Here is a 12,478-nt window from a genome sequence, read left to right on the forward strand (position 1 = left end):
GGGAGAGAGAGAGTGAGAAGGAGAGAGAGTGAGAGAGAGAGAGAGAGACAGAGGGAGAGGGAGAGAGAGAGAGAGAAAATAAGATAGAGCAATATCAAGAGACAGAAAGAAACGAGAGATAAAGGCGGAGAGACTGATAGTTGGATAGAGACAGAGACACAGACCACTTTGACTGGACATGGAAGAAGGTACTTTGAATTAAAGCTTGAAGATAAGGTAGCCCCAGACAGTGGAAGGCCTTGGATGTTAAGCTCTATGCTACTGTGGAGGAGACAGAGCTGCTAAGACGCAGCCCTTGCCCACAAGAAGCTTCTGCTCTAGTTGGGAAGATAAGCTCTACATATGAAAGGATTACCAGCTGTGCCAGGCCACGTGTGCCAAGGGATCACAGAATAGCCGCTGACAGGGACCTGTAAAGGCCGTCTAGTCTCAGTGTTTCATTTCACAGGTGAGAAAACTGAGGCCCAGAGAGATGAGGTGACTTTGCCCAAGGGCCCACAGGTGGTCAAGCAGAGCTCAAAGTTGAACCCAAGCCTTCTAACTCCAAAATTAGAGTTTTTCCTCTACACCATGGTGGGCCTCAGTTTCCTCATCTAGTAAACAAGGGAGTTGGAATAGATGCTTCCTAAGGTCTCTGCCAGCCCTGACTCCTATAAGCTTATGAAATGCAAGGAAGGCACCATAGAAATCCAGTTGTTGTTTTCCATCTATCTACAATGCCATGTACACAGTAGGGGCTTAATAAATGTAAATTAAATAAAAATAGATTGCCTTGCCTTGCACCGCTCTGTAGTTAGGCAACTCCAGATGTCCTTAACAGCACAACTTCCCACGAATGAGTGGCAGAATGGGCAGAATGCGGGATGTGGAGTCAGTGCTCAAATCCCAGCTCTGTCGTTTACTGGCTAAGTGACCTTGGGCAACTCACTTCCCTCTCTGGGCCTCATTTTCCTCATTTGTAAAATGAAGGGATTGGATGAGATGATCTAGAGGGCCCCTGCCATCTCTAAGGTTACTTCTAAGTAGAATGTAGAAAGGAGGGGGCGGGGCTTAGCAAAGGCTGTCCAGACATTCCTTACCAATTCCTGGGCCTATGCTAATCTGCATGGTTGAGAAATCACAAGGGACTCAGGTTGTGGGGGAAGCACTTTGCAATCTTGAAAGCATCATAGAAATGTGAATTATTAATATTATTAATATTTCTTTAACCCTAAAATCCCCATTGGGAAGGGGTATGGGCAATCTCTTAGCACTACAGCTAAGTGGCTAATTCCTAAATGCAGAGAATTCAGAGCAAGGGACTCCCAAGTCACATTGTCCTCTGCCCTGGTCTGCCCATCGCTACGAGACTGTATTCATTTCTGAGTGAACGGTTCAGGAAAGCCATTGATAGGAGAGTGCCCAAACGAGGGAACTGCCATGGTGAAAGGGATTGGTTGAAGGAGCTGGAGAAGAGAGAACTTCAGGGAAGTGTTTGAAGGGATGTCAGGTAAGGTGAGAGTATGGTGGCAATCAGTCAGTCCAAAACACTTATGAAGCACCCACTATGTGTCAAGCACTGTGCTAGTACTGGAAAAGACCGCTTTTAGTGGAAAGATAACTGAGCTTGGAGAGCTAAGACCTAAATTCAAATCTTGGCTCTGCTACCTAATATTTATACGACCTTGGGCAAATCACTCAGCCTCTCTGTACCTCAGTTTCCTGATCTGTAAAATGAGTATGGAAGTACTTGATGGTCTCTAGTGTATGGCCTTATGAAGAAGGATCAGATTTGTTCTAATTGTCCCCAGAGAACAGACCAGTGGGAAAAGTTTTAGAGAAAAATTTTAGTTCAATGCGAAGAAGCATTTCCTAAAAACTAGAACCAGGTATGTGCTTGGTAAATGTTTAACAATCAGCTATCTGAGACATATGCATGACACACTTATGAGTCTAATCTGCGAGATCAATATTTCCTTCATCATTTTCTTGTCTAGACAATTAGTAAAACAATAAATCAAGGAGCAGCTAAGTGGCACGGTGGATAGAGCACTGGCCCTAGAGTCAGGAGGACCTGAGTTTAAGTCCGACCTCTGAAACTTATTAGCTGTGTGACCCTGGGCAAGTCACTTCACCTCCAAATAACTAAATAGATACATCAAGCCCTGATTTTGCTAGAATTTGCTGATTCCTGAGATGTGAACACTCACACTGAAAATTTAACAATTGGCTCTCTGGAACCAGTACAAGCAGACTCCTGCATACCCCTGAACTCAAAAGTGAAAAGGGTGGCCTTGGGAGATCAGTCTTCCAGTAGGGCTGGACGAATGCTTGACAAGAATGTTGGGAAGAGGATTCTTGTTCAAGTACATATTGGATTAGTTGATCTCTGAGGTTCCCTTTAACTCTGAGATTCTTTGGTTCTATGGTATGTAATCTGCAGTAGAGAAAACCCGTGATGGTCCATGATCAATAGGTTTAAACATATTAGGACTCCAACACAGATAGCTATGATACACAACATTGCATACCTGGATTCCAGATCTGGAGTTGAAAGGGGCCTCAAAGACCATCTGGTCCAACCTGCTAAAGGGCTTTGTGAAAGTTAAGAATATTATTGACCATGGAGATCAGGGAAGATTTCCTGGCAGAGGGACATTTAATTGGGCTTAAGAGGATGGGCACAGTTGGGAAGATCTGCATTGAACGTATCCTAGCTGTGCAACTCTGAGCAAGCCACTTCATCTCATAATTTTCCATCACTCTCTCTGATTATAAAGAGCAGAGAAGGGGCGCCAACCTGGGTAGGTAGAACTTCCTCTAAGGGGGCTCCTTATGCCAGTTGAATCATAAATCTAGTCCCATAGAATCTGAGACTCAGGAGGGAACTTGGAGGGCATCAGTGCAACAATTGTCCCTAACCAAAGTTCATTTAGGGAATACTGGAAGACGTCCAGTGACACGGAGCCCTTGCACCTCTTGGGACAATTCCTTCTGATGTGGGTAGCTCAAAGTCTTTCATTACACAGAGTTGAAATTTGGCTTCCTGTAACTTCTTGCCCTCTGGGGCCAACCGGACCACATCTAATCTGTCTTCTCTGTGACTGCCCTTTAAATATTTAAAGACATCGATTGCTTTCCAGGTTAAACATCAAGAATGTAAGTATAGTAAGGTGGCTTGAGGTCAGCCCCCAAATGAACAGGCATTTCTTCTACAATACCTCTGACAAGTGGCCAGTTGACCTTTTCTTAAAGACTTACAGGAAAGGGGAGCTCACTATCTCCCAAAGCAATCAATTCTTCTTTGGGTTGGCTCTAATTGTAGGGCAGGTTTTCCCTCCAGTCAACAGGAATCAGCCACTCTGCCACATCCATCCATGGAAACTCTATCGATCCTACATCTGCCTTCCTTTCTTCTGCCAACCTTTCACCACCCTGATGATCCATGTCCTTGTTTGCTCCGGCTTGTCAGTGAAGCTCCCCCAGTGTGGCACCCTCAAACTGGAAACAGTTCCTGATGGAATCTAGCCAAGGCTGAGGCCAGTGGGAGGCTGGCTTTCCTGACTCTGGCCTCTGTGATTCTCTGAATGAAGCCTAATGCCAAATTTACTTTGGGGGACTTGTCTAACACATGCTTTTACAGGGACAGGGGAAACTGTGCCCAGTGACTCGGTCTTAGGGGGATAGGTGAGGTTCAAGGGGCTATGTGAAGTCTAAGGGATAAGATCCTTGCTGGTCATGGAGATCAAGGAAAGCTTCCTGGAGGAGGTGGCATTTTAGGTGGGCTTCAGAAGATGGGTAGAGTTGAAAGACTTGGATTCTGACAGGGCTGCCTTCAATAGGAATCCCTCAATCTCCCTCCCCACCCTCAATTGGGCTGAACAGAATCATAAATTTAGAAGTAGAAAGAATCTTAGAGGTCATCAAATCCAACCTCCTCATTTTATAGAGAAAGAGACTGAGGCACAGGTAGGTTAAGTGACTTGCCCAGGGTCACACAGCTAGTAAGTGTCTGAGGTGGGATTTGAACACAGATCTACCTGACTCCACATCCAAAGCCATAGTCATTATACCATGCTGGCCCTCGAATGTTGATGGAAGACATTCCGTGCTGTGTATGCCTCAGCCCCCAGGCTTGGCTCCTTCATTGCTCTTACTCAGTGACATCACAAAGTCTTCATGACTTCCCTGTACCTCAGTATTCTCATCTGTCTGATGGGTAGAGCCATGGACTCTGTTTATCTGGGTCTAGGTTGAATAAGAGAGGGAGAACGCATCTCTCCATTTTGACCAAGCCAGGAAACAACATGAGATAGTGTTCAGGTACATTGGATTTGGAGTAGAGGAACTTAGGTTTAAATCTCAGCTCTTGCTACTCAATGTCATAGTTCTAGAGCTGGAAAGACCCTTCAGGGTCATTGAGTCCACCCTCCTCATTTTACAGAGGAGGAAACTGAGTCACAAAAATGATCATAGATTTAGAGTTGGAAGAGATAGATAACTCAGAGGTTATCTAGTCCAACTCCATTTTACAAATGGGGGAACTGAGGCCCAGAGAAGTTAGGCGACAGTATCCATATGAATAGAGATGGAAGGGGCCCTGAAAGCCACCTAGACCAATACTGTTATTTTACAAATGTGAAAACTGAGGTCCAGGGGGAAGTCATTTGCCCATGGTCATGCAGAGCCAAGTTTTGAACCCAGGTTTCTTGACTCTAGAGCTGTTGTTCTTTTGATTGTACCACATTAACTTCCCTTTGCTGTGTGCCCCTAGCTAAGTCACTTCCCCTCTCTGGACTCAATTTCCACTCCTGTGAAATGAGGGAGTTAATCTACTCCAATTCTTGATCCTGCAACTTGTTCTTACCTGGGACTCAATTTTTCCTTTCAAAATTGACATTTTCAGTGCTCAACAGCCAGTGAGTACATATTTTTTCATTTCTTCTTCTGTTTAAATTGCAGATTTGATAACTATTCAGCCAACGTGATGGTTGACAGCAAGCCAGTGAACCTGGGGCTATGGGATACAGCTGGACAGGAAGACTATGACCGTCTTCGGCCTCTTTCCTATCCCCAAACAGTAAGTTCTACCTACTCTCATCCCAGGTACCCTACCTCCCCGCCCCGATCCTTCTTCCTGTTTTGTTTCCCTCACTGTTGCTCAGCATTGGAATGGAGAAGGTGAATCAGCAGCAAGTGGTCTCTTCTGCCTTCCCTTCTCTCATGAGTGGCTGGCAGGGCTGCCTTCAGTCTCCTCCCAAAGGGCTGGATAACTCAGGGGTGCTGATGAGAAATCTGAGGAGCTTGGTCCTTGATGTAAAGAATATTGACTCCACTCCAGGCACAGGAGGCCCCCTGGTGCGTCACTTGGAAGTTATCTTCTGGAGTGAGAAGACAGGAAATGTGATGGCGTCAGCCCAGCTTTTTATCTTGAAATTCCTCAGACTAGCAGGCCTTTATGTTTGCTAGGAGGCCATGGCTGATAATGTATGAAATAGTGTAGTCTCAAGACACCAGATTACCCTTTCATCTTCAGAGCCCTTCTCTCCCTTCAAGATAAAAATGGCATACACGAAGGATGGTGGGTGAATAAAACACAATGACTGAGCAGTGAAAGAACGGATACTAGGTAAAGAGTGGATTGTTGAAAGGTAAAGGATGGTGTGTGAAAGATGAACAGTGAATGGTGGCTGATGTGTAGATAGTAGGTGATAGGTTAAGGAAAGTTGGTGGTTGGATGACGAACGATTGGTAAAGGTTGAATGGTAAATGATTGCTGATAGGTAAAGGGTGGATGGTGGAGGAGTGGTGGCTTATGGGTAGTTGGTGAGTGATAGGTGAAAGAAAATTGGTGAGTGGATAGTGGATGATGGATGAATGGTAAATGGTGGCTGATAAGTGAAGAGTGGATGGTAGGATAATAGTGAATGATAGGTAGATGGTGAGAAGAGATTGATGAGTTGATGGTGGCTGATGGGTGAAGAGTAGATGCTAAATGAATGGTGACTTGTGGGTAAAGGAAGATTTGTGTGTGGATGACGGATAAATGTAAGATGGTGAATGAGTGATGGATGGTGGTAAAGAATGGTTGATGGGTAGACTGTGGATGATGGATGAATGGTAAATGATGGGTAGATGGTTACTGATAGGTAAAGAGCAAACCAGGGATAAAAGGTAGATGGGTAAAAGATAGAAAGTGGATGAATGGTGAATAGTGACTGATGCATAAATTACGGGTGATGGGTGAAGGCAGGATAGTAGATAATGGATGAAGGGAACATCATGGGTGAGTAGTGAATGGTTGGTCATAGGTGAAGTATAGACGGGGGATAAATGATCACACATTCTATGGACCAGTCAGACTGTTTTATTGGCTGTTCTCTGTACATGACATTCATCTTCTACCTCTGAGCCTTTAAACAGGCTGTCCCCCCATGCTGGGAGTCTCCTTTCTCTCCTGACTTCCACCAGTTGGAATCCAGATTTCCTAGTTGTCAGGTCTTTTTTCTCTTGCCCCCTTCCCAATACTTCATATGTATTTGGTCTATATCTTCTATTTACTTCTCCAAGAACAAAACACATTCTCTCAGTAGTATATAAACTCTTTAAAAGGTAGGAATTCTTTTTCTTTGTATCCCCAGTCCCCATCATAGTGTCTGGCACTTAGTAGGTGCTTAATCAATGCTTATTGATGGGTTCCTTTAAGGTGGTTGAATAGTAGATGGATTATAACGAATGAAGGGTAGGTGTTAAGTAATTGGACGATGTTAAGTAAAAGGTGGTAACAGAGCATTAGCCAGTCAACATCACTCCTCTCTTCCTTGGTATAAATTCAGATTCCCTCAACCTTCCCCTGAGCTATTCGATCTATCCATGAGAGTCATAGAGTATATGGCTTGAGGGAATGAGGGGGATGGCCACCTTGTTCCTAGTCTGGCCTCCCACTTTGCTGATTTGCACCCTTCCTCTCCTCTCTTCTCAGGATGTTTTCCTGATTTGCTTCTCCCTTGTGAGCCCAGCCTCATATGAAAATGTTCGTGCAAAGGTGAGTGAGTCCTTGGGACACCCAGCAAAAGGGGAATGGCAGCTTTGGGGCAGGGGCACAGGGCAGCCCCTCCAGCCTCCCCGCTCAAGGCAGCTTTGAATGGTGTTGGCTATGATGGGTGAACAGTTGTGGTTGGTGGGGGAGGAGTACCCCAGGACGGATATTTCGGTTCCCTATCCTACTCCCTCCCAACTTTGTGACTCTTCTCCCTTTCTGCTGGCTGTTCCCTGCTTAGTGGTACCCTGAGGTTCGGCATCATTGCCCCAGCACCCCCATCATCCTGGTGGGCACCAAATTGGATCTTCGTGATGACAAGGACACCATTGAGAAGCTGAAGGAGAAGAAGCTAACACCCATCACATATCCACAAGGCCTCGCCCTCGCCAAGGAAATAGGTAAGAGTTCTGTGACCAGGCAGTGGAGATCTAAGGCAGAGACCATCATCTTTGGCTTTGTATCTCTAGTGCCTAGCACTCTCTACCTCCCTAGAGGCAGCTGGGCCTGCAGTTAGGAAGACCTCAGTTCAAATCTGACCCCAATCACTTACTAGCTGTATGACCCTGGGAAAGTCACTTAACCTATGTTTGCCTTAGTTTTTTCAACTGTAAAATAAGAATGATTATGTAGCAAGCTTGTTATAGGGATCAAATGAGCTGATATCTGTAAAAACTTCTTAGCACAGAGATGGGAACATAGTAGGTATTATATAAACATTTATTCCTTCCCTTCTCTCTGGAGGATGGGAAAGGCAGGAGGGAGAAGAGGGGATCTTTCCATACTGGGGAAAACCTCCTTCTTGATTTCAGACAGTGGCTGGCAGGGTGAGTGAAGATGAAGACTTGGGCATGTCCTGTGGACTCTGTACCCAAATGAAGGACCCCTAATATCCTGCCTCCCCCATTATGTTAAAAGATCATGGATTCAGAGATGGTCCCACTAAAAAGAATAGCAGCTCTTCTAATAACCAGGGACAGCCACAGTGGGTTCTCTCTCAATAAGCATCATCAAACAGTCAATCAATAAATATTTATTAAGGGCTTTTTATTTAGTCACTATGCTAAGTGCTAGGGATACAAAGAAAGGCAAAACCATAGTCCTTGCCCTCCAATAGCTTACAGTCTAATGGAAGAGATAATATCCAAATAGCTATGTTCATAAAAGATAGATGTAGTGTAAATGGGCAGTCATCTCAGAGGGAAAGCACTAGTTGGGACAGAAAGGTTAACTTCCTGTTGGGAATGTTGGATATGAGGGGTTTTGTTCAAAGAAAGGGTTCGACCACATGGCCTGTGAGGTCACTTTCCCATTTGGATTCTATGATTCTCTGGTTCTGTCTTGCCTTCTCTTTTTGCTCGAGTCTCTCCTGTATGAATGAATAAAGTATTGACCAAGCACTGTGCCCAGCACTGTGCTAAGCACTAAAGATATAAACAGAAAAAGTGAGATACTCCTTGTCCTCAAAGAGCTCACACTCTAATTGAAGTAGATAACACGTAAAAGAAAGTTCAGCAACTATGAATCTGGAGGGAGTAGAAGCAGGGTAGATGGGAAGGCCCTTAGAATACAGTGGCTGATGGTAAGGCCTAGTGGTCTGCCATCTCATCAGAGCAATAGAGTTGGTGACTCACACTCATCCAGGTCTTTGGAGCAGTGAAGTGGCTCCGATGGGTTCTGGGGGGTCTGGGGCTGAGGAGGAGGCACAGGGAAGGAGGTACACCCCATTTGTGGTGGGTCATCCTGCTTCCCAGTCTTACTGCTTGGAGTCTGGGCAGCTTAGGCAGAGAGAGAGCAATGTGGGGAATAAAATGGGGAGAGTGCCCCTATGGTGGTGGGGTGGGATGGGAACACCCTTTTCCTCTGTCCAACTCTGGTTTATCTTTAGATTCTTCCTATTCTTCTTTCTTCTCTCAGCTCTGGGATGTGCCCTCTTACCTGTTCCTCTTTTTCTGGAGAAAGACATGGTAGAAAGAGCCCTGGATTTAGAGTCAGAGGACCAGGGTTCAAATTTGGCTTAGACACTTATTAACTGTGGGACCTTGGACAAGTATTTCCCAGTCTAAGCCTCAGAATCCTCCACTGTAAAATGTGGTGGTTAGACTTGAAGGCTCCTAAGTTACCTTCCTCCCCTAAGTTCTATGAACTCTGAGGATGGGACACTCCTCAAACACTGGGGCCATTTGTTTAGTGGTCTGGGGGGAGCACCCCTCAGAGTTTACATCTTTAGACCTAGAGGTGGTAAGGAGGGGTGAGACCAGACATGTCTCGATCTTCTGCCAAGTTTGCTCCATGACCTTAGAGTTTTATCCAAGTTGTGGATTTCTATCAATCTCTCAGATAAAGACATAGATGGCGCCCATCCTTTGGTCAATGACCCAAAGCTTGGAGGGATGACTAACTTGTTGGAGGGCAGACTTGGGAGACTGAAAGGGCTCAGATAGAGCTCTGGCATAAATTGAACAAGACTACGGATCTGGCATTTCACATCCTTGAGCTGCTGTGAAGAATTCCCTCGCCAACGGGGATCACCCCCTGCTCTGCAACTGATAGGCTTACTTCCTTGATTATGATGAAATTTGACAGAGATCAATGAAAAGTCTGACACAGATTTAAATTTTTTTTTACAAGAGCAAGATGGGAGAGGCATGGCTAGATAGTAGGTGATCTAAAAAAAGAGCTGGAGGTATTCCTGAGCTGCAAGCTTAATCAATAGGTCAACAAACATTTATTAAGCTTCTACTACATGCCAAGTATTATGCTTAGGATACAGAGACCAAAAACACAAAACAAAACTGCAAACCCAGTCCCTGAACTCTGTGTTTGTAATCCATAAGGGGAAACACACTCATGTTAATAAACTAGGATAGTATCATAAAATATAGTATCATATCATATCGTATCATATCATATAATTCAAAATCTAACCTATCCTAACATATATTATATAGCATTACATAATATGACAAAATAGATAAGATTATAAACATAATATATGCTATTTATATGATATGATGCATAGAATGCAAGATGATACAATATAATGTAATGTAATAAAATGTAATAATACAACACAAGACACAGTAAAATATTATATGATAAGATATAATCTAATAGACGATACAATAGAATGTGGTAGAACATGATCTAATACAATGCGACATAACGTAACACAATATAACATAACACAACACAACACAACATAACATAATATGACATGATATGACATGACATGACATTACATACATACCCAGTTTTGGTAGTCCGTGCTATGACATGGCAGCCTCCAAAGCTAATGCAGGCTCGTGTTGCCTTAGCAGAGGTAGAGCGCTCAGGACTAGGATGATGGGAGTCATGCCTTGGTTGCCATATCTAAAATACTGAGCTCATTGTGGGTGTCACATTTTAGGAAGGATATGGACAAGCTGGGAGGGGCAGGGTGGCCAAGGAGGGGTAAAGGGCCCTGAGAGCCCGCCATCTGAGTATCAGATGAAGGGGCTGGGGATGTTTGACCTGGAGAAGAGAAGATTCAGGGGAGACATAATTATTATAGATTCAAGTGTCCATAGGGCTGCTATCATGTAGAAGAGCAATGAACCTAGTTCTTCTTGCTCTCAGAGGCCAGAGCTGGCAGCTGCGGAGAGGAACATTTCAGTGGGAGGCAGGAAAATGTTCCTAATAAAAGCTGTCCCAATGTGTAATGGGGGTCATGGAAGGCAGTGTGCCAGCTCTCTGGGCTTCCTTTCAGGGGAGGCTCACAAGGAAAGGTTGGGCGATGACTTGGGAAGGTGGGAGAGGGAATTCTTGTCTCAGACTAGTCAAGAACTAGATGGTCCTGGAGGCCTCTTCAGTTCTAAGATTCTGTGATTCTGCCTGGGCATGGTGGGTAACAGTCTGGCCTGCTTATACTACCATCATCACTACCACTACCACCACCACCACCACCACTGCTATTACTACCACCACTATTACTACTACTACAACTACCACCACCACCGCCACTGCTATTACTACCACAACCACTACTATTACTACTACTACTACTACTACTACTACCACTGCTACTAGCTGAGGCAGCATGGGGCCTTGGGGCCAGGAAGACCTGGGTTCAAGTGCTGCCTCTGATATGCACTGGCTGTGCGACCTTGGCATGCTGTCTTCAGTGCCCCATGTAATCCTCTAAGACTATATGGGATAGAGCAGGTGCTAGACCCATTGGTGAAGGTGCTTTCCTTACTGGAAGCTCCCTGCCCATTTCCAATCAAAAGCCCTCAAAGCTGACATTTATTGATTGCTATGAGAGCCTTTACAATATTGGAGTCTCACAACTAACTCTGAGGTACGTATGACAGATGTAATCTATCAGCCCCATTTTCTAGGTCAAGAAACTGAGGCTCAGAATGGCTTAGGGACTGACTTCGGTCCAAGGCCACAGAGTAAGTGTAGAGTCTGGTTTGAACCCAGGCTTGTGCCCCAAGCCCAGCAGGGCCGCTTGCACTCTCAAAGGCCAATTCAAGAGGAAGTCTGGCCCTGCCCTCAGGTGCTCTGGCTCTCTGTTCCTCCTGGGTTCTGATACCCTGCCTGTTGACATCTTATATCCTTGTGGTCACACTGACCTCCCTACCCCCACTCTTTCAGCCTCTCTCTGACTTCACCATCTCCTTCTTCCGGCCGGAACTGGGAGGGCTCTTAGAGGGGGAGGCCTCCACATCTCTTCTGTCTTTAGCAGGAAAAGAGACCGCAACTTCCTGTTCTGTTCCCCTCATGACTAACTTAATCTCGGGGCTCAGCCCTGGCCCATCTACCACTGGGCCTTGCTCCTGCTGCCAGTTCCTTTCCTTCTCTTCCTCCTGGTATGTTAGGGCGCTCGCCGCAGCCCTGCCATGCCCAGGACCTGGCCTGGTCACTGCGGATTCTCCTCCCTGGGTTGCACCTTCCCACCTGACTGACAGCTCTCTCGGGGAAATGGCAGAGGCAGGAAGGGTGGAAGGGAGAGTCCGGGAGGCTAAACGTTGGGGGGAAATGGACACAAACAGAAACCAGGAGAGATTTCCTGATGATTTGAGGGGGAAAGCTGAGCACTCTCCTATGTGCTGTGGGCTTGTGGAATAAGAAAAGGACATTCTGCCTGGCCTCAGGGAGCTGACGGTCTCCCAGGCCAGCCTGGGTCTGACCGGCAGGATTCTACATCTTATAATCTCCTCATTGTGCAGGGGAGGAAACTGAGACTCAGAGAGAACGTCATTTGCCTGAAGTTGCACAGGGAGCAAAGAGTAGACCTTGCATTGGAGTCGGAGTTTTCTGGAGAGATGCTTGGGAATCATCTAAATGAAAACTTCTTATATTGACTGAGCATTTTGACGTCTCTTGTAGCGTCATCAAATGGCAGGACTAGGTAGAACCTTAGAAGATGGGATGTCAGAGCTGGGAGGGACCTTAGAACAGGGGATGTCAGAGCTG

General features: G+C 45.6%; 1 protein-coding gene across 1 annotated transcript in view; it reads left to right on the forward strand.

Annotated features, from left to right (window-relative positions):
• Positions 1 to 12,478, forward strand: part of RAC2 (Rac family small GTPase 2) — a 32,282-nt gene that overhangs the window by 13,602 nt on the left and 6,202 nt on the right. The window contains exons 3-5 of the mRNA XM_027872212.1: positions 4,942 to 5,059; positions 6,962 to 7,024; positions 7,260 to 7,419. Coding sequence (XP_027728013.1) covers positions 4,942 to 5,059; positions 6,962 to 7,024; positions 7,260 to 7,419 — 341 coding nt within the window. The remainder of the gene's footprint in view (positions 1 to 4,941; positions 5,060 to 6,961; positions 7,025 to 7,259; positions 7,420 to 12,478) is intronic.

Source organism: Vombatus ursinus, unplaced genomic scaffold, assembly GCF_900497805.2.
Source record: "Vombatus ursinus unplaced genomic scaffold, bare-nosed wombat genome assembly UNPS02003292.1, whole genome shotgun sequence".
NCBI classification, from domain to species: Eukaryota; Metazoa; Chordata; class Mammalia; order Diprotodontia; family Vombatidae; genus Vombatus; species Vombatus ursinus.